Source organism: Poecilia latipinna, unplaced genomic scaffold (genome assembly GCF_001443285.1).
Source record: "Poecilia latipinna isolate Pla-1442-1.1 unplaced genomic scaffold, P_latipinna-1.0 Scaffold1297, whole genome shotgun sequence".
NCBI classification, from domain to species: domain Eukaryota; kingdom Metazoa; phylum Chordata; class Actinopteri; order Cyprinodontiformes; family Poeciliidae; genus Poecilia; species Poecilia latipinna.
Window position 1 is genome coordinate 145,233 of NW_015113913.1, and position 20,762 is coordinate 165,994.

The window sequence follows — 20,762 nt, forward strand, 5'->3', positions numbered from 1 at the left end:
GATGGAAGTTCTTTATCCGGATGAGCGAACGGTTGTGAAATGGTTACAGTGGGTCTTGACAGGGGTTCTCAGCACAAAAAAAAAAAAACAAAACAAAAAAAATCACTATAATCAGATACTTCAAGTAGATTATATACACCAAAAAATGTAGCTAGGAGGTTCTCCACATGACAGTGATGACTTTCATCAGCATCCAGCTTGCTCTAGAGGAAAGAATGACAGAAATTTTAGTTTGTTTTGTTGAAAATAATGTGCCGTTCTGCTGAGGCATGCAGAAAGGATGTTAAAACCTACTTTGATTTTCTTGTGAAAAAAAACAAAACACTATTGCTGCTGTCTGCTTGCTCTTCTGGCTGTTAGGAAAGAAAATACCAGTGTTTCCATTTAGTTAGATGACTATAAAGTTACTTGTGAGCAGACAGCTTGTTATGCTTACTTTGACTTTTCACTGGCTCACAAATCTCCCGATAGCACACGTCCTGCTGTACCTTATATGTCCTTTTGTACCTGTGAGGAAGAAAAGCTCATATTCACTGGATCCGCTGGGAAATGAAACTCCTCCACCCCCCTACATTCCTCATAATCCAGAATCTGCATAAGTAGACGAAGTAGCAGGACTCACTGATAGTGGCACACTCCGCCATCCCAGACAGGTATGCTTTTAGTCTCAGAGTAGAGCCGGGTGCATGGGTGGGGCACTCGCTGGCACACTGAAACACAGCGGACACACGAATGCCGTAAGAGCTGCCAGGAGGGGAAAAAAGCCTGCTAGATGGCTTAGGGGTCTTGCGGGATGGAACCGGGCCCTTCTCGCTGGCTGACGGATGGGTTTTAGGACAGGAATGTTTAAACAACTCTGACACTGGATATTTGGGTGCAGAGCAAGATTTAAGGGGAGCAAGGGGTATGTCCAGTGTCTCATTCATCAACGTGTTCTTAGAAGAGAAGTCAAACTCATAAATCCTCCTCTGTTTTGGCAGAGCTGGGTTTTTAGTAAAGGGGTAAGAAAGTGTGTTCCCTCACTTCAGCGCTTTCTGGTCAGCCGCTGCTTTTTAACACTTTTCCGTACTTTTCGTTTGTGTCTTTTTGGCTCCAGGAAGTTGTAAAGAACGCATATGTTCTATGTTCTCTTAACAACAAACAGTTGTAAAAGGAGATCAATAGAGATCATTTTCACAAGAAAATTGAGATACAAGGCTTTTTCCCCAAAAGCAATGAAATCTTTTGTCCTAAAAGTTTTGGAACATTATTCTTCAGCGGGTTTATTAATAAATTGTCTCATTAATCAGAGGAAGCAGTTTATCATCTTTAGGAATTATTTTTATGATAGTTAGCTGATAGAAGAGGTCATTCCTGATTGTTAGGTGTCATACTGTTTTAACATTTTTTCAATCTTTTATTGCTTCAACATTCTGAATGAAGCTTGAACGCCAAGTGTAGAGTATGCAAAAGTATTTGCACCAATTAAACATTCACATTTTGTCACGTTGCAACCACGAGAAATAATGCATTTTGTTGTGACGCTTTGTTATAGAGCAACAAAAAGAAGTGAAAAATTGTGGAATGGGAGGAAAATGATGCTTGGTTTTGTGGCATGTATTTACAGCTGATCACACTAGAGCATCTACTTCCTTATTAAATTGGTTGAACTGCATTTGTCTTTATGTCTCTCTCCCTAAATCCCTGCTTCACTGCACAAATAAAGTTTGTGATTGTGACACGATAAAACGTGAAAAGGTTAAAGGGGTTTGAATTCTCTGACTACTGAAAATGTATCCAAATTGATAATCCTACTGGATGTAAACATTTGCGTTCCTGTAATTTTTACACACAGAAAGGCAGAAAACAGTTAGAAATGAACCGTTGTTCATGGCTTTTGTAACATTCAAGAATCAGTTTACCATATAAAATGGCAAATTGCTGTTAAAACTGATGGGAAACTGGGACTCGTGGTCTAAAAATTACCCAATGAAAACGGACTATGTCTTTAGAATAGAACGTTTCAGATGCTGAACAATGGAAAGCATTAAATAAGAAATAAATTATTTGTTTTATAGTTTGTGTAGAAAAATGCTTAATTTTGAAGCACAATTATGTGTTAGAGCACAGTGTCGCTTAAAGCTGTACACACCACTGTTTACCAGCTGTATTAATAATCAGCTCTACTGAAAATATATATCTATGATTTAACAGTTTTCCTGCATAATTCAACATAAAAATGAACAAATCTGAGGGCAAAATAGAACTGAAAGGTAAAACAACTTGGCTGCAAAAGTCAGATTTCCTTCTGAGGCCTGTGTTGGCCGTTCCAAAACTTTAACTTTCCTCTCATTAAGCCATTCTTAAGTGGATTTAGACTCACTGTGATGCTGACTTTTAAAAATTTCTCTTTGACTCCAGAAGATTTCAGGATGAAAACCAAAGTTCCAATAATGTGATTTAATTACAAAGACCTCTATTCCATCTGAAGAAAAGTTACCACACACCATGATGCTGCCACCACCACTGTTTTCAGAGCGTCACACATTCTCCCAAAATATTCTGGGAGATTTTAGCCTGACCTGGATTGTTTTCTTTCAGAAAAAATGTTTCTTTCTCAACCAAAAGGCCCGAAAATCCAACTAGAACAGATAAACTTTATTTCAGATTCATAAGACTCACTACAACCGATGGTAGGTGAGAACTTAAACCTGGAAATAAATCAGCAGGTGCTTAAATTAAGGACTAGTTTCACAGTGTACATGACTAAAGACTGAGAATAAACACAGGGCGTAAAAACCAATGTCAACTGGGATCAGAGTCTGAATCACGTGGTTTCTATGTGGAGTATAAGAAGACAAACACATACTTACACAGTTCACACTGTCTGCCCTTGAAACCCGTCGCACAGCTGCACACGATGGAGCCCCTTTCATTCACACACGTCCCTCCGTTCTGGCAGATCAGACTGCGGCAGTCCTGGGGCGACTCTAAAGACAGCAGCTGCCATTAAAACCCTCAGAGCAGAATGAGCTTCAGTCTCATGTTTCAGGCCCACTAGTTCACATCATCCACAGCTGATACCGTCCGCTGACAGATTCCAGCTCTACTCCAGTGCACCAGAACAGGAATCTTGTGCTTTATTTTTTGCTAAAATATTTAAATTAAAAAAAGAGAAAGAGAGAGTAAAATGAAATACCTACCAGGCTGTGTTCTCAAGGCTTTTTCTTCAATCTCTAGTGCAAGGCTAATTTTGTTTGTTGTTTCTTCCATCTTTTCTAATCTGATAGGTGGAGGTCCTGCAAGGCAAAATGAAAAGAAAAAAAGAGAAACATTTCCTGTCATGTATCTTTGCGAAATGAGGAAATGAACGAATTACTCCATGATGACTCTGACAGAGTTTAGATGTGGCACTGGCAGGCACTGTATACATTCCTCATCCTGAAACGATGTTTTGTCGAAACACCATTAAAGGTGGTGGAGAATCTTAAAGAGGAAATGTATTCTCGAGAGCAAACGATAACATCTGGAAAAAGGTTTTAGTGTTTAGCCTATATGCTGCAGGAAGTGAAAGAAACGTCCAAAATCCTCAATACAAAGTTAACTAAGAAAAAAGCTGCCAGAAAAAGTGAGCATGGTTTTCAAACATTTTTACAGATAAAAACCTAAAATGTGTGGCATTCATTTATCATCCCTGACACCCCTGAATACATTTATGTGCAACCCACTGTCTTCGGAAACATTGAAAATGATTTTTCTCCTTCCGGTTTACAATTGTGCAATACCCTGTGTTGGTGTGTCACATAAAACCCCACCGGTTTGTGATTTTAACATTAAATTATACATTTTTTTATGTTAAAATAATAAAACTTCCAGTTGTTCTAGTTTGGAGTTCCTCTATCAAGGCTAAATCCCACCTTGCTTAGAGCCTTGATTTATAACAACTGGAACTTTGATCAACATATTTTATTTATATTTACTTGATGATTTTGATGATGACATCTGACAAAATATAATGTTTATTGCTTGTTTCATAATTGGTTACTGAATTATGTTTTTATGGTGTGAAGCACTTTGAACTGCCTTGTTGCTGAAATGCAAATAAAGGTGACCAGCTAACATAATAAATTGCACAAAGCATACTGAGGAGACTGGAACTATTGTCTTAAAGTAAAACTTCTTCAATATCTTTTAAATATTCACACCATCGTTTGAACTTACTGGTACGATGTCGGATCACTTTTGGCGTTAAGTGGGAAAACCTAGCCGTTATCTTCCCCCTCCGGTCAACCAGCTCAGTGTATCTGCAGCACAGGAACAAACACTGCTTAGCTTTTACAGTGGACCTGCTGCTGATGCTCATGGTTTAGGGTAGAGTGGACTGTAATCAGACACCTGCTAATACCTGAACAGCTCTTCTGAGTTCTTTATTTCAGTGCTGCCGCCCAGGTCTTGAGGGTGAGATGTGGGAAATACGCGCCCGGTCTGGATCCCAAGTCCCGTTACCGTGGGCCGCTCCCTCCTCCCAGGTCTGACCTGCGTTGGCACTAGGTTAGCAGAAGGAAACAACAGCAGAGTAATTCAAATGTAACTTATTAACATTTGTGGACAGACAGAGCAGTAGGCACGGAAACTCACAGGTGGTAAAAGATAAGTGCTGCGGTATGCTGTGGATCTGTTCCTGTCCCGTGTTTTTGACAGACATGAGAGCGACGTAGTAGTGATGTCCTGGCGTCAGCTCACGGAGTGTGTACGACCCTAACTTCCCATTAGGCAGGAAGCGACTCCTGGTATTCAGACCACGGGTTACGTTGATCACAAAGCCATCTGGGACGTGTCGCACATGGCGGCTCCAGGTGATCAGCGCTGAATTGGGGGTCACATGCGACAGGGACAGATTCTGTGGGGGATAAGGCCCTGGGGGTAAAACATTTAAATGGTCAGATTATGAATTTGTTTTGGACTTGTGTCATATAAATCTCTCATAGCACAAGGGAAAGGTTCTCCACAGAAGTCGTCACAAAAAAATCAGAACTAGGGATGCAAACAATTAATCGACTTAATATTAATCATCGATTCATGGTTTATTAAATTAAATTAGTTCTAATCAATGAACTAGTAGTAACGTCCACTTGGACCTTCTTTTAGTGTTGTAGTTTGGCTGCTACCCAGCAGAGGGCACCACTTGTCATCCCTAAACGGAGCCAGTTGACACAGAAACAAAGATGATGGAAATATCACGAAATGGGAAAGAGAAACGGTGTAAACAGCCCAGTATGGGATTCAAGTCGCACTTTATATGGTTTTGTTTTGAAGTATAAACACTCAACAGGCTGCTTACATCTCACCATAATAGGGCTTAAAATTGAGGATGTGATGACAGAAAAGTGGAGGCACAATGCAGAAAAACCATTAATGTGATGGATACCAATAAGTAATGTTGTAATGACGTAATGTGTTTCATGAAGCGAAATTTTAACTTTCCTTCAGTAGCAACCATCTGTGAACATCTCTCTGTTCACGGGAAATCAAGTGTTTCACGTATTTTATTCTTTTCATCCCTTATTTTTCTATTTAGCAACCTGAGATGTTCCTGTTTTGTTGTATTTACAAATATGTGTAAGTTTATTAATGTGAGAAAACTGCAATTTCCTATTTATTCAGTCAGTGTTTAACACAGCGGATACTAAATTCAGCATATTCTGAAAAATGTAGCCCATGTTATGAAAAGACGGCCAGCCCTCTTTATGCAAGAGAACACTCAAGTCTTTGAAAAAATGGATGCTTATTAATTAATCATTAATCGACTGATGAGATCAATCAACTCAATGGATAACTGGCATCCCCATTAAGAATACACATTTTATCTCTGGTCAGATCCTGGGTATCATGATGTTTAGGATAAGGTTTCAAAGTGTTCACATAATTTGTTTTCTGCACAACAACTTTGAGTTGGTAATCTTTGTGAATGGAAAGATTGTTGAAACAATGTTGAAACCTAATAGTGTTTGAGAAACTGTCTACTTACTTGTCCAGAATTGCAGAGGTCCTGCTGAGTGACTGGTGGAAGGAAATTCATCCGGCCTGATCCCACTTTGAGTCAAAACATCCACTGTATACATGTGAGCAGCCTGTAATGAACTGTGAAACACAAGGAGGGACACACGTTGTGTTTACTCATCCTTAGTTTTGTCCAGAGCTGTTTGAAACTCTACATATGTGGAAAAAGTATTGCCTGCTAAAAAGGACTCCGTCTTGTACAATACATCAACACCTCCATCTAGTGGACAAAAGTGGAACTGCGGCGGTGCCACTAGAATATTTCGTGCAAAGTCTCACCTAAAAGTGTGCTCAGTGACGCTCGAGTTGAGCACAACAGTGAGAGGCTCGGTCCCATCTGAAGGCATCAAAGAGACATGGACCCTGCTGACGGCTGCATGATGAGCATCCTGGACCAGCCAGCTCAGCCAGACCTGGGAGGACGACACATTGACCAGCTGCAGCTTTTCCACCCGCTGCGGTCCTGGCACAGAAAGTTTGATTGTTGAAACTCAAATTATTACATTTAAAAAAAATAAATAAATAAAAAAACATAAGGAGATGCTCACTTGTGCGAATTAACGCAGTGGCAGGCTGGCTCGTGTCGTTGCCATAGGCTTTGAGTTTGATGGAGACGGTGGAAATGTTGTACAACATACCAGGAACCAGGTCCTGCAGAACATGAGTGGAGCGCTGCTTGTCCAGGTAGTCCGTTTTGGGGGTGCTGTTGCCCAGGGGGGCATAGGTCACAGCGAACATGCCGAGCACTCGGTGGGAGTGGTCCGGCTGATCCCAGCGCAGCTCCACTTCGTTCTCCTCCACGCGCAGTACATGGAGACCAGAGGGGGGCAACAGGTCTGGGAACAGCAGCAACCTTGGATTTTTATTCTACACAATGCGGTGCTTTGAATAAGTATGTCAAATTGAAAAATACACTACTTTATTGATCCTAAAGGGAAATTAAACGTAATTCATTACTTCAATATTCTTCAAAGAGTGAGCTTATTTAACTTATTAATTTACTGAATTATGAATTTAATTTCTTTGTCTCTGAATTTATTTTCACATTTTGCAATATAAAAACCCAAAACAGTGTGTTTTATTGGGATTGAATGTGACAGACTCAACTCGGCCACCTCTGAAGATAACTGGTTGCACTAGGAGTATCAGATGACACAAGTCTAATAATTCAGATTTTCAGTCCTAAAATCCCTATTTTATATTGGTTCATCACACAAGATCTAAATAAAATACATCAAAGTTTGTGGTTTTTAGGTGACAAAATATGAAAAACCACATTGTTGTCTTTTAAATTTGTGGGTGCAGTCTGATTGTTGACCTTACTGACCTTTCTCGCAGTCTTTGCCTGTGAGGCCCACTTTGCAGACACAGTTGTAGTTTCCTCTCCTGTCACTCCAGCAACTGCCTCGAGTTCCACATGGTTTCAGCACACATGGGTCCTCCACTTGGTGGTGACAAAGACAAACAGTGGCAATAAGATACTGTAGTTCATGTAACGACAGTCTAAGAGACATAAAGGTTATGTTAATCCCATTTAAAGCTGAACAGCGATGGAAATAGAACTGTGTTGTGTGTATAACCACAAAAAAGATAAGACAAGGAACGTATGGAAATGTGAAAAACCAAAAAGGACAGGTTTTGTCTGTTTTGTTTTTACAATTAATTGACTTTATGGAATTAAAGACTGTGTGAACTTAAAATATTCTGTTTTGCTTCGTCACAATTACTCCACTTGCTCCTATGCATCTAAAACCTTTTTGCATTTTCACACCTAATAGTCCAGTAGACTATTTGATTCTGACCAAAACTGAGTGAGGTTTGAAACCAAAGTGAGGTTTGCTTTCACGCTGCACTGTGTCAAACGATCCAAACCAATTGAAAAACTGCTGTTCACACCCTCGCCTGTGGTGGCGCTGCACCAAGAACCACTGAAGGAAGGGACTCAGAAACCTCCAAAGAAGAAACGAGTGCAACTTCCTTCTTCACCAAATGTAAACAAAAATGGAGTAGCTTCAAACTGTAGCAGTTGTAGGATTTGTTTTTGTCTTTGGTAAAATACTACAAGCCTTTTCTCTAACATTAGACTCTTGCGTTTGTGTTGGTTGTATTTACCCAGACTGCAATGTGCTGTAGTCCTCTTCCTGTTTTTGGATCAGAGACAGCATTGGAAGTGTGCCAGAGTTCACTTCAGCTGAACTGAAACGTAGGCTTTTAGGCAGACTGGATTTCGCATTTTTGGTCCCCCTCAGAGTTGGATTACGCATTCACACCTCCCCAAACAAACTAAACTTTCTAGGCAAACAGACTAGAGTTTGATTAAAGCGGACTAAAAGGGGCTGATGTGAATACACTCTTCATGTACCTTACTTACTGGTAAAGATACTATCACTATATCCAACTCTAACAGTTAAGAAGAAATGCTGGCGAGCACAAAAGTTCAAGGAGTTTTTCCCCCGTTTTACTCGCTTTTGGATTTTCAGTGTGAAATTTATTTTCGTATTGCATTTAAAAACAACTGTGAGCTTGGTGGGTGTTCTGTCCATCATCATCGTGATTGTCTTGTTGACAGTAGGATTTGGTTGGCACTGAAATTTTTACATTTTAACGAGAAAAACTCTGAAGTCATGTTGTCCCAACCTAACAGGAGTCCTTGGACTGAGCTGTCTTACTTGGCATCCAATTAGAAATGCCTCATAATAAATACAGGGATAAAAATGGATCCTACATTAAAACTTGACTGTCAAGTCAACTTTGTAAAATAATCCTTTTTCCAGTTAAGGCATCTGACAAGAGTTAAGCCTAATTCTGCCTCCAACAGCAATACAGAGACAGTCCGATGCTTTTGTTACCCATCACCTTGATTATTGCAGTGCTCACTTTTTACCATCAGCTAGGCTTAAATTACTCGCCAACAACTCAAAATGTGACCACTTGATTTATAACTGGGACTTACAAACATGGCTACATTCCACAAACTTTGGCCTGAGCAGTGTGGATACATAGAGGTAAGCTATTCCACAATTTCGAAGCAGCTGCAGCAAAAGCTTGGTCTACTCTGTACTTCAGTTTGGGTTGTGAAACACCCAGGAGAAACTTTGACCAGGATGCTCCTGAAGGCGTGTGGACGGTTGAGGAGAGGATGTTAAATACAACCCGAATGCCAGAAAGGTTCTTTAAATTTGAACACAATAAAAACTCAAAGACAGTCAAATCATGAGGCAACATGTTATTCACAACAGCACATAATGTAACAAGTATTTAAAATGAGAAAGTGATGCTGCAGGCACCAAAAAAGTTGGGATTGCAACCATATTTACCATCTCTTTTGTTTTTCAAAACAGTTTGAAGATGTCTTGGGATCAATATTCCGATTGATAAATGGCAGCTTTTGATGCAGTGAAATCTGGACTTTTTTTTTTTTTTACTGATTACAGACCCAAAATTACCCTTGCAATCTAATTTTAAACGCAAGACCTAAATTTCAAAATTGGATATTGGATACAAGGACTAAAAACAAAAGGGAAGAACTCCTTTGCAATTTTAACACTGTTTCTGACAGAGTTAAGAGATAAATGTGAGAATCTCAAGGTAAATATCAGAGACTCTGCAAAGTTTACTTACACATCTGGCAGCGTTCCCCAAAGAAACCGTCTTTACACGTACACACGTAGTACTGTCTGTAACCCCGACACACGCCTCCGTTCAGACAGGGGCTGGACTCACAACCATCTTGCTCTGCACACAGACATTTAAACGTCGGTAGAATTCGTCCTTTTATTTCTGCCATTGGCTAAATGTGCAATATTTGTGGTTGAAAAGCCACTGCACCTATTTCACAGTTCTGTCCTTTGAAGCCTTGTGGACAGTGACACAAGTAGGAGCCAGGCTGATCCTCACATGTCCCCTTGTTCATGCAGGGCTCAGACAGGCATTCATTTGCGTCTTAGAGGAAATGAAACATTCACATATAGGAGCTATATACGTGTGAATATTCTTTTGTGTTTCTGTGAATGTCATGGAACTACAGAAAGCCTTACCAATCTGACAGCGTTTTCCACCAAAGCCGTCCTTGCAGACACACTTGTAGGACCCAATCTTGTTCTGACAAGAACCGCCGTTGAGACAAGGCTGTGATAAGCACTCGTTAATCTCTGTCAAAAAAAAAAAAAAAAGAAACAATTGAGTTCAGGTACATGTAAAGTAAAGCATAACTCCAAAAACCACTGAAGGATGTTCAACTTTAATTACAGATGTTTCCATTGATCATAAAATTGCACAAATTGGAATTGTGCAAAATAAGTTTGTGTAATGGAAACACAGCGATTTTGAAAAAACTCACATTTTTGCACAAAAAGTTTTCATGCCGGGATGAGGTGGTTTTTCAGCCATATAAAATTTTGTGAATTTCAAAAAATGCAATGGAAGCATTTTAGTTTTTCCGCCTCAAGCCAGTTTGTATACAGCTACAGCAGTGTGCACTTATTTGTAGACACTGGCCGTCTTTGACAATGCGCAGCTGCCTCCATCAGAACTCTCACAGCATCAATTTTGCTAAAACACGTAGCTGCTCCTCAGCATAAGTTTGTCTCTCCAACACCTGAACAGCGTCTCCTCTCCTGGCTGTTGATGAGCGCTAGCATTGTGGCTGAAACATGAATACATCTCCTGTAACTGTTTACATCGATCGCCACCATGACTTTTAAATGACTTATTACAGACTTATTCACATGTGATTTTAATTCTGCTTTTTATTCAGTAGAAACATCGCAATTTCTGTTCTTCGATATGAGCAGCATATCGAGAAAGTTTTGCACAGATTTGGAAACGCAGCTACTGTAAGAACAAAACAATTTTTCACATGGGCTTGCTTTGGGGGTTGGAGAGGGTGCATGTGTTGTTGTGTTCTACAGACCCTTACAAACGGGCGGCTGGGTCCATTCTCCCTGAGTGCCGCAGATGCTCTGCGTGGCTCTGGGCACAGACGTGAACCCTGAATGGCAAACGTACGCAGCAACAGAGCCTGGTGTTGTCGAGGAGAACTGGACTTCGGCGTGTTTGACATGGGGGGGCGGCCCACAGCCCAGCTCTAAAACGAATGCAAACACACCGATAAATACGAGCATGGCTGCATAGTAACAAGATGGTCACAGTGGTCTCCCACCAAAGCACACCAAAGGTTATGGAGGTGCTTTCCATCGAGAACTGTCTGTATTTGTCCTGCTAAAATTACCTCCAGCGTGTTGTTAAGAGTGTGTAGACATGCATCACCGTGTCTAATCACGTCTTACTTTATATAGCCTACACAGCCATCTATATTTGTAAATGCGGGGCCTCTAGTGCAGCAACACCGCTAAGATTATCTTTAGATGGAAAGCTAATATCTACGCACTTTAACAACTCAGGATATCCTCCGGCCTCGTCTAATCTGTCCAGGGCAACATCTTGCAAATGTCAACATCAGAGGGAGATTAAGACATTGTTGCCCGGTGACACAAAGTCTGCTTACCTGCAGAGGGATGTAGTGAGCTCCGGCTTATTTGACAGTCTTTTCCGCTGTACTCGTCAGTGCATTCACATTTATACTTTCCTAGGTAGTGAAAACACGTTCCACCGTTTTGGCAGGGAGTGGAGGAACAGGGGTCTGGCTTTCCTGAAAACCAAAGAAAGGACTAGAATGAAATTCATTCTTTTAATTACTGAGGTAGTTTACTTTTCTGGCATTCAGGACGAGGCTAGCTTACATTTAAATATCAAAGAAAAATTAGGAATTGTTCAAGAAAGGAATATGACAAGAATGTCGTGTGTCGTGTGTTACAGATGGTATTCTGCATGTCGGCTGTAATGACAGGTTCTATGGGCTATTGTTGGCTTGCTGTCATCTTGAACCACGCTGCCCATTCTCCACACAGCAGACACTTAGTGGACAGTCTCTTTATTTCTGACCATTCTCTACAAACCTTAAAAATTGCTGTGTGTGAAAACTTCCACAAATCAGCAGGTTTTCGAAATATCTTACAATTATGAGAAAACAATCTTTTTATTGAGAAGAAAAAAAAAAGAGGCTTCTTGTTGGAGCCAGCCTCTCTGGCACCAACAACCATACGACGTTCAAAATATTTCAAATCCCCTTGTTTTCACATTCTTGGTTTGAAGTTTAGCAAGTCATCTTCACCACGTCTGGAGGCCTGAATGCACTGAGTTGCTGCCTTGTAATTGGTTGGTTTACTCTTTGAGCAGACAGCAAAAAGAACAGTACATTATGAAGTGGATGGTGTTTGTTTGTATAGCTGAAACCAGAAATAAAAAATAAAAACTCATGTTTTTTTTTTCTCAATGTCTGAAGTTACAACAGAACAAACTTCTTTTATATTAGTTCAGCTAGAGTTACCAAAATAGGATGTCTACATCATTCTGTATGTACATGTCTGATTCTGACAACATTAAGCAATAAATATCTTGACATATTATTTCTCTAAATATCATGGCATTCAGCAAATGGAAATAATTTTGGTGACTCTAAGTGATGTTTGTTCTGATTTGTGCATAATTAGCTGAAACATACTGAAAGAACTGGAGTTGTCTGAGTAGTTATCCAAGACTTATTTCTACACATTTATTACTTTAATACTTTCACACAAACCTGCAACCAAATATCAGTCATAATAATAGTAGAGTGGTACTCACCCACTTCGCAGTGTTTTCCAGTAAATCTGTAAGGACACACACATCTGTAGCTCCCTCCCTCTTCCTTACAGGAGCCTCCATTACGACAGGGGCTCGACGCACATGTATTAAGTCTAACTGGAAAGAGACAGTCAAAAAGAGGAATCATTGAAGAAGAGAGCAGTCTGGCTTTTAATCGCACAAAATACATATCTTCCACTCCGTTGAGATTCGAGTCATAATTTGGGGAAATAGCCCATAACTCCGTCATACATACAAATTATCATAAGCCTTTCAGCATTGCAATTTTTCAAGGAGCATTACGAGTGATGGCATGTTTCCTAGGGCATGAAAAGCCGCTGATGGACTTGAGCCCGGGTAATAACGCACAACACAGAGGGATGTTTTATGAATGCTGCTTAAAGCCGATTCATATGCAGGCACTGCTGAATGTTTTAATCAATTATTCTACCTTTTTCACAATGTTTGCCAGAGTATCCATATCTGCACTCGCAGGTGTAGCCTCCGTCTCGTTCGTAGCAGTACCCACCGTTTAGACAAGGCGAGGAGTCGCAGACCGACTGGGGCTGTACTGAAAAACACATAACAAGACTTGATTGTGTTCCACTGCAATGGGGGACAACAAAGCTCCAAAGTTTTGCTCAAGCACATGGAGATTTGGTTCAACTTAAAAAAACCCCCAACAAAACAAACAAACAAAAAAAACAACCAAAGTTTGTTTTTTATTCAGTTGATTACAGAACAATCAACAACATCAAAGATGTCAATTTTGCCCAGTATTCACGATTTGAACTGTGAATGTTAGAAGTTCACTTATGAAGCTCAAGTGTTTGTGACTACAGGAAACAAATATACATGCAGTAATAAATATAGTGTTGCCAGAAGTTTACACACACTGATTATGGGCAAGATGGTCACATTAATTTGGGGTGTTTAAGGATTCTTCAAAGCTGTTCTTTTTCCAAATGTGGTGATACAAACAGAAAAATATGCTATATATTCAACTAAGTCTTTTAATTAGACGCTCAGAAGTTTCAAGAAAACCTTTATCTTGCCCATCAGTGATTATGTTTGACTGCAGCAGGAAGTTTCTCTTTGCCAGCATAAACAAGGACTTGCACTCGTCAGACTGACCAATACTCAGAACAATGGAAATGTCCAAGGAACTCGGTCAAAATTTAATGGGAACTGTACAATTTACAACCTTAAAAAGAACCTTTAGCCACTTCTGAACAACGGCAGATTCCAGCACAGCCAGTTCAAACAATTATATGCACATATACGTTTGTTAGGATTTCAACATCTTGCCAAGTTCTGGAATAAGACTCAATGAACGAACCAGAAGCTGCTAGCAGAGACTCCAATCTGCCATAAACTGCTTACAGCAAAGCAAGTGTTAGATCGCCATGGACTGGGAAGGAGAACATCAAACAAGAAGCCTCAGCTCCAAAACTGACACCAATGAAATCTACTAAAAACTGGAACCACCCACATGGATGAACCAATTACGAAAGTTTGCTATGTTTAGATAGCACAACTACTGAGATGTTTGGTGACACTGAATGCAGGAAAGGTTGAGGGAATCAAGGTGAGGCTTTCTAACTTAATACCACTGTAACCGTCAAGCCTGGTGGTGGTTGCACAATGCTAAGAGTCTGTTTACTGTTGGCTTAAAGGGTATAACAGCACAAACATCTAACATCTAACATCAACTTCACATAAAATCAACAGCTAAACCGATGCAATTTGAAGACAGCGGCGTGTTTCAACAAACCAAAGATAGGCTCGTTTTAAATTATGCCAAAACAGGGAAAGCTTTCGAAATGGCTATGACCTGAAGCCCAGAGAAAAATTGTGGACTACAGCTAAGAAGCAAAGTCCATGTCAGAAAGCCAACCCAGTAAAAGTTTGAACCAAATATTAGTAGGAGTAAATGTGCAATATTGACTTTTTTGATGATTGGAGAAAATCAACAATTCCACCTTAGCCATGACATGGGTATGAAAACTTCTGACTGCCAAAGTGTTTGTTCAACATGCTGGTGCCTCAGGGTCTTACCAGGGTAAAAGTCCATATGATCAGGCTCTACTCCAGTGTGACACGTGCAAAGATAAGCTCCTCCATACTCCAAACAGGGACTTCCATCAGGACATGTTCTGCTGTTACTGCACAGCGTCTGAGTTATTCCTGAGTTAGGGGAATTGAGAAAAGCAGGTACATAAATTTTAGAGGAAAATGTCTCAGTCACAGAGTGACCCATTCATCAAGGGATTATTCAGCTCATACCCACCCAGCTGACAGTAGGCTCCGGTGTAGCCTGGAGGGCATTCACAGGTTCCATTGATGCCCACGCAGACGCCCCCATTCTGGCAAAGGCATTCTACTGCAGACACACACACACACACACACACACACACAGATGGATATTGGCTGTGTGAAAGATCCAGTACTAATAACCATTATCAATGCCACATGTTGAGTGTCTTTCATTTGATATATTGCAAACCCAACGTTCTCAAACTAGCACCGCTTGAGTTTCGAAAGGGAAAACAAGTGAGAAATGTTGATTCCTGTGCTGAGTGTCCATCTAATGAAAGTTAGCAATGTGAGCTAATGATGGTGTACTTCTTTACAGTTTGTGTACACCAGCAAAATGGACAGTGTTCAATACCAAAAATTGTACAGTACTCCCTTTGTTGGATATTTAGCAAGAAGTACAAAATAAATAAATAAATAAAACATTACTATATGGAAACGTTGACTCCTGACATAAAATGGAAAACAAAATTAAACCTCATATTTTAACGAAACCTGCAGTGCCAATCTAGAGAAACTCTTCCATGTGTTTATCTTTGGTCGCATTGATTACTGCAACAGTGTTTTCACAGGTCTGCCTTAAAAATCAATGAGGCAACTGCAGCTGCTGGTGTTCTGAGTAAAACCAGGAAGATGGAGAACATCATCCAGTTCTAAAGTCCTTACACTGGATCCAGAAGCTCAGATAATAGACTTTAAAATACTATTGTTGGTTGATAAATCACTGAACGGCTTAACACCAATATAGAAGATCTGGTGTTGTCATAGCAACCTTCCAGACCTCTCAGGTCTTCTGGTTCTGACTCTGCTCTACATCCCCAGAACCAGAACCAAATATGGAGACACAGCATTCAGCTTCTATGCACCACAAATTTGGAACAAACTTCCAGAAAACTGCAAAACTGCAGTTTTAGTTCCTTTAAATCAAGGCTATAAACCAACCTGTTTAGAGTTGCTGCTGAACCATAATAAATGGAACACTGACCAACATATTTGATATGTATGATGATTTTAATTATGGCATTCGTCAAAATGTAATGTTTGTTACTGGTTCCTCAATTGTTGACTCTATGGCGTTTTTATGATGCCTTGTTGATGTAATGTGCTCCACAAAAAAACTTGACTGATTGACTGACTGAACATCTTTCTCTGTTTTATTTGCCGTTGATTGTGCCAGTACTGGAAAATCATAGCCCTTACTGACGTGGTTATTTGTTATAAGAAAACCACTGCTGCAAACTATCAATTTGCTGCCATTTCTCTTTTCTGACAACTTCAGAGGATAAAAAAATAAAATAATTACCCTCCTGCACAATGCACATCCGCTCCTCACAAACTGTACAAATGTTTTTGTTTTGCTGTCCCTGCTTAATTGCGGCAGCGGATCAAAGGACACGGCTGTGTCGTGGCTTAATGGCTCCACCTTTGAAGTCACTGGGAGCTCTGGTGGAGGGCATTCATTTTCCGGTGATATGGAGCATATTTTGTGACCAAAAACGCAATGCCCCCGGGGCAATTAATGGACTGTTAATTTGAGAGAGCCACTTTGATTGGCCACCTGCGCCGCCCGGGCCCTTTGATCTGAGAGCCTGATTAGGCTTGTCTGAGTCCGGCTACTTTCTCTTCCTTGGAGAATCCTGCTCTTTTTTTCCCCTGCTGTGCCTTCCAAGTGAGCCAGGCAGGAAAGTATTTGGGAGATTTAAGAGAGCCTATATAAGCACTGATAGTTATTTCAGCTCAGGGGTGAAAAGCAACATGCATTTGTAGGAGCTCAAACCTTATTAAAGGGCACTTTTAGCTGAGGGAACAAACATTTGCAGCAGCTGGTCTCAGTTGGTTAAGTGCAATCTCCTTTGAAAGATGAAAGTTAATCTCTGGAACAGGAATAGCATGACACAAACTCTACATGCTGTGTGACTGGGAATTAAATTTTAATTTACAGCCATTTACATTCAAATTTTTGAGTGTAAATGGCTAAAAACGATAAATCACGTGACGCTATGGCTCCGTTCCAAAGAGGAGCAGTTTTGAAAGCATGCATACTTCAGCAGCACAGGCTGAAGAAATGACTCGAATACCACCGCGCTGCCTCAACTCATAAACTGGCACTTTTTGGGTCTAGACGAAACGCTTCCTCTTGTTTGCAAACTAATAAAAAAGCCACTACAAAGCAATTATTCGCAGGATCAAGCAACCGGTTCCTGTAGTAAACTGGGCAAGGTCGTGTCAGTTTTGATAATTACGATAATCCATCACTACAGCTGAGTCTTCAAGGGCAGACATCCACATTCCTGTGGGATAGCACAGCTCTTCTTCAAAATACCTCAGTCTGCCTCTCTACCTACCCAGCTGCCTGCACTTAGCAGCAGAGAACAAAACCTGCACACTTTGACAGCGTTCAGAGCAGAGCACAGGAACAGATCCAAAAGTCCAGCAGCAACAGTATCTTCAACCCGGTGCATTCTTAATCTCCCCAAAAAGCAGATGTAAAACAGCAAAATGAGAACTATTTTTGGCAAATCTTCTTGGTTACCTGTTTGGTTGTGTGGATCGGTGGAATTCATCAGCTCTGAAGAAAGAAAAAAAACAATGGAGGGTTATTTTTATTTTATTCAAATAATACAATTTAGAAGATGAAACATCTTTCATATTGAGAAATATACTATTTTCCAAAAGAATTATGGAAATAAAGAGTTTCAGAAACGAAGAATGAGAAGGAAAACATTCTTAGAGGAAAGTACATCTTATTCTATAAATAAATATGAAACAATCACCATAAACTGTGGTGTCCAATTTTCTTTCCCCACACGGGCCAAAATTGTCAAAGCACACAGAGGATTATTTTGTTTTTCAATTAAAAACACACAAATGATAATTATTTTTACGATGTAGACAGTACAATATTTTAAGAAAAAGAACAAAGTATTCCGACTGTAGTAGAAAAATAATAGTTTTACATCACAGAGATAAAAAAAGAAATAAAGCAGATAACTGCTTTAAATCAGACAACATAAATCTAAGCTTATTACATAATTCTGTATTTGCAGAAACTAGATTAGAAAGTATGGAGAAAAAATCAGAGACTTAACTATTTTGAACTACAAAGTATCTACAATATTCATTTTTTAAATTTTATTCTAATAAGATTTCACTCTCTTATTATGGTCCTAAAATAACATTCAAAAAGTTTGAATGTTGGCAGATTAGGTCTACAAATAATGAGAAGCATTAATGATGAGTCTTGAATTTCATAGAGAAAAGATTGAAAGAGCTCCAGCTTTTCAGGAAGAGGAGGAGGAAATAACTGAACTGTTTAAAAACAATGTGATCTCTGCAAATTAGAAGCAATTTTTGTATTTTTCCCACCAAAGTGCCTGTCAATATTAAATTCATAAAAATTTTGGCTGGACTTAAACTGAGGAATGGTTTTGAATATAAAAGTTAAAAAAGCAAATTTTAGCAAGTTGTCTATGTATTTTTATTTAAAGTTATATTCCACAATAGAATGATAATATCAATTTCTTCAGTCATGTCTTTGTTTCATTCAATAAAATAAAATTTTCTCTTTGTAAGTAACTTTCTTTTTCTTACAACCTAAACACAGAGATAAAATCATTTTCCTCTAATCATAAAACAAGCAAATGTTAGAATGCAGGAAAAAAAAACTTGAAAAGCTAAATTTAATCAAAGGACCAAGGATATTTTTGCAGCTCTGGACAAATTTTATTTCCTGGACAAAAATGAGTCCTTGTATTATAAAGGTGTTGAATCCGTATTTACTGACCTACTCTGATCTACTGTTTTTTTCTTTTTTTTTTTTTTTTGATATTACAACACCTTGAAAAGTAATCACATTTTATATTTTGTCACATTACGTCTACAGACTACGAAAGAATGTTGCTTTCAATAAGTAAAAGCGGGCTGTCCATTTGTATTCTGCTCCACCGAGTCAAGATTTCTGCTACAATCAGAGCTTAAAGTCTATTGTCACATTTCTTTACCAGCTTTAAACAGAGACAAGACTTTTTCTTGTTCTTCTCTGCAAAATAACTTACGCTCAGTCAGATTTGACGGGGATAATCTGTAAACATCAGCCTTCAGTCCTTATGAAATGCTTAAGGATTTAAGTTTGGAGCTCTACTGAACCATTGTAACACAGGAATATTAATTTATTGGTATCAGAATAAACCCAGAATTCTTTTCTCATCCCTTCACAGCTTTGCACGGCTTCATGTCGATCCGTCAGATAAAATCCTGCAGAAAATCATTGAAGGCTTTTCTGCACGCAGAGTTTCTGGCCACACAGCTGCAGAAATCCTCTCTGAATTCATAATTCTTTCCACTTTTCAAAGTTGATTATTTTAAAGGCACATTAATTTGGCAAAGAGCGTGCCGAAGTATGCTAAAAATGTTTTCAGTGGCAGTACATCCACAGATCCCTGCAACTGAACAGGATCGAGAAACAGAAAAACCCTCTTCCCCCCCACAGGCCTGAGAAGGGAATGCTGCAATTAGTCAGATATTATAAACTGTCTGCACAGGGGCTTGTGTTACTCTGCAAAGGCAACCAGGATACAGTTGATGAAGGCAAAAAAAACAAAAACAAAAAAAAAGTTTTCTATGAGTTTCTCTTGCTGAATCCCACCTGTTTCACAGAACGTCCCAGTGAACGCAGCGGGACACGCACAGGTGAAGCCGGTCACCCGATCCACACATTCTCCTCCATTCAGACATGGCTGGGATTCACATTCGTTGATGTCTGAGGAACACACCGATATCGACCAATCAAAGGTGAATCGAGAGGCGGATGTGTTCAACAGTAAGCTGGATTAGTGGGATTGGCCTCGCCTGGTGCAGGCATAAAGTTTCATTGACCAGGTGTCTGGCATTAGGATTAATCTGGTTTCATGTAGAAGCAGGGATTTGTGAACTCTGGAGGGCCTGATCATTTCATTTCCTCCCGGATTTAAGTTACAAAACTAAACATCTACATGGGACTTGGATGAGAAAATGACTTTTTGCATACTGACTTCACCGAAGGAAGCAGTTTGAATATTTTTAAAAGAAGCGGTGCTTTGAAATCACTTCGAGCAAGACCAGTTTGTCTACCAATACCAATTTGTCCAGACTGATTGAGTGTTTGACACAAACTGAGTATAATGTAGAAAGAAGTGAAAATGAGTCGACCGAGACAAACCCCACTCACCTGTCTCACACCGCACCCCGATGAAACCTGGCTCACACACACAGGTGAAATTGCCATTGCCTTGTACACACGAAGCATTGTTAAGGCATGGTCTGTCTTCGCACTCGTCAATGTCTGCAACACACACACACACACACAGATACAGAAAGACACACTCAGGGAATATTTACTCAGCTGATTAATATATCCGCCACGCGGCTCCGCTCATTCTGCAAATATGTGCTGCTGGCTGCGAAGGTATTAGAAGAGGCTTTGATACTTCTTTGCAGGCTGATCGTCTTTGTGTTTGTGTGATAAGATGCTTAATGAGCGCTTAGGTTCCAGGAAGGAAGGAACTTTGTTCAGCATGGTAGGAAACTGCATCTCCATTTTAAGTAAACATAGTAAACATTCCTTATATCATATTGTCACCTTCCTGAAATATTGGCCTAAGTCTTTTTTTTTTTTTTTTTTTTTTGCCAAAAGGGGTTTTTTTAAAAAAAAAAAAAAAAAAAAAAAAAAAAAAAAGGAAAAAAAA

General features: G+C 39.7%; 1 protein-coding gene across 1 annotated transcript in view; it reads right to left on the reverse strand.

Annotated features, from left to right (window-relative positions):
• Window positions 1-8: 8 nt before the first annotated feature.
• sned1 (sushi, nidogen and EGF-like domains 1) overlaps window positions 9-20,762 on the reverse strand; it is a gene marked incomplete at its 5' end in the record, with an annotated part of 27,238 nt that continues 6,484 nt past the window's right edge. The window contains 25 exons of the mRNA XM_015055126.1: window positions 9-203; window positions 295-353; window positions 437-507; window positions 623-710; window positions 2,853-2,969; window positions 3,183-3,278; window positions 4,201-4,283; window positions 4,385-4,526; window positions 4,618-4,896; window positions 6,008-6,120; window positions 6,319-6,502; window positions 6,588-6,875; window positions 7,367-7,483; window positions 9,661-9,774; window positions 9,868-9,981; window positions 10,077-10,190; window positions 10,952-11,125; window positions 11,546-11,689; window positions 12,724-12,840; window positions 13,175-13,294; window positions 14,782-14,910; window positions 15,014-15,106; window positions 17,573-17,608; window positions 19,685-19,798; window positions 20,246-20,359. Coding sequence (XP_014910612.1) covers window positions 325-353; window positions 437-507; window positions 623-710; window positions 2,853-2,969; window positions 3,183-3,278; window positions 4,201-4,283; window positions 4,385-4,526; window positions 4,618-4,896; window positions 6,008-6,120; window positions 6,319-6,502; window positions 6,588-6,875; window positions 7,367-7,483; window positions 9,661-9,774; window positions 9,868-9,981; window positions 10,077-10,190; window positions 10,952-11,125; window positions 11,546-11,689; window positions 12,724-12,840; window positions 13,175-13,294; window positions 14,782-14,910; window positions 15,014-15,106; window positions 17,573-17,608; window positions 19,685-19,798; window positions 20,246-20,359 — 2,990 coding nt within the window. The remainder of the gene's footprint in view (window positions 204-294; window positions 354-436; window positions 508-622; window positions 711-2,852; window positions 2,970-3,182; window positions 3,279-4,200; window positions 4,284-4,384; window positions 4,527-4,617; window positions 4,897-6,007; window positions 6,121-6,318; window positions 6,503-6,587; window positions 6,876-7,366; window positions 7,484-9,660; window positions 9,775-9,867; window positions 9,982-10,076; window positions 10,191-10,951; window positions 11,126-11,545; window positions 11,690-12,723; window positions 12,841-13,174; window positions 13,295-14,781; window positions 14,911-15,013; window positions 15,107-17,572; window positions 17,609-19,684; window positions 19,799-20,245; window positions 20,360-20,762) is intronic.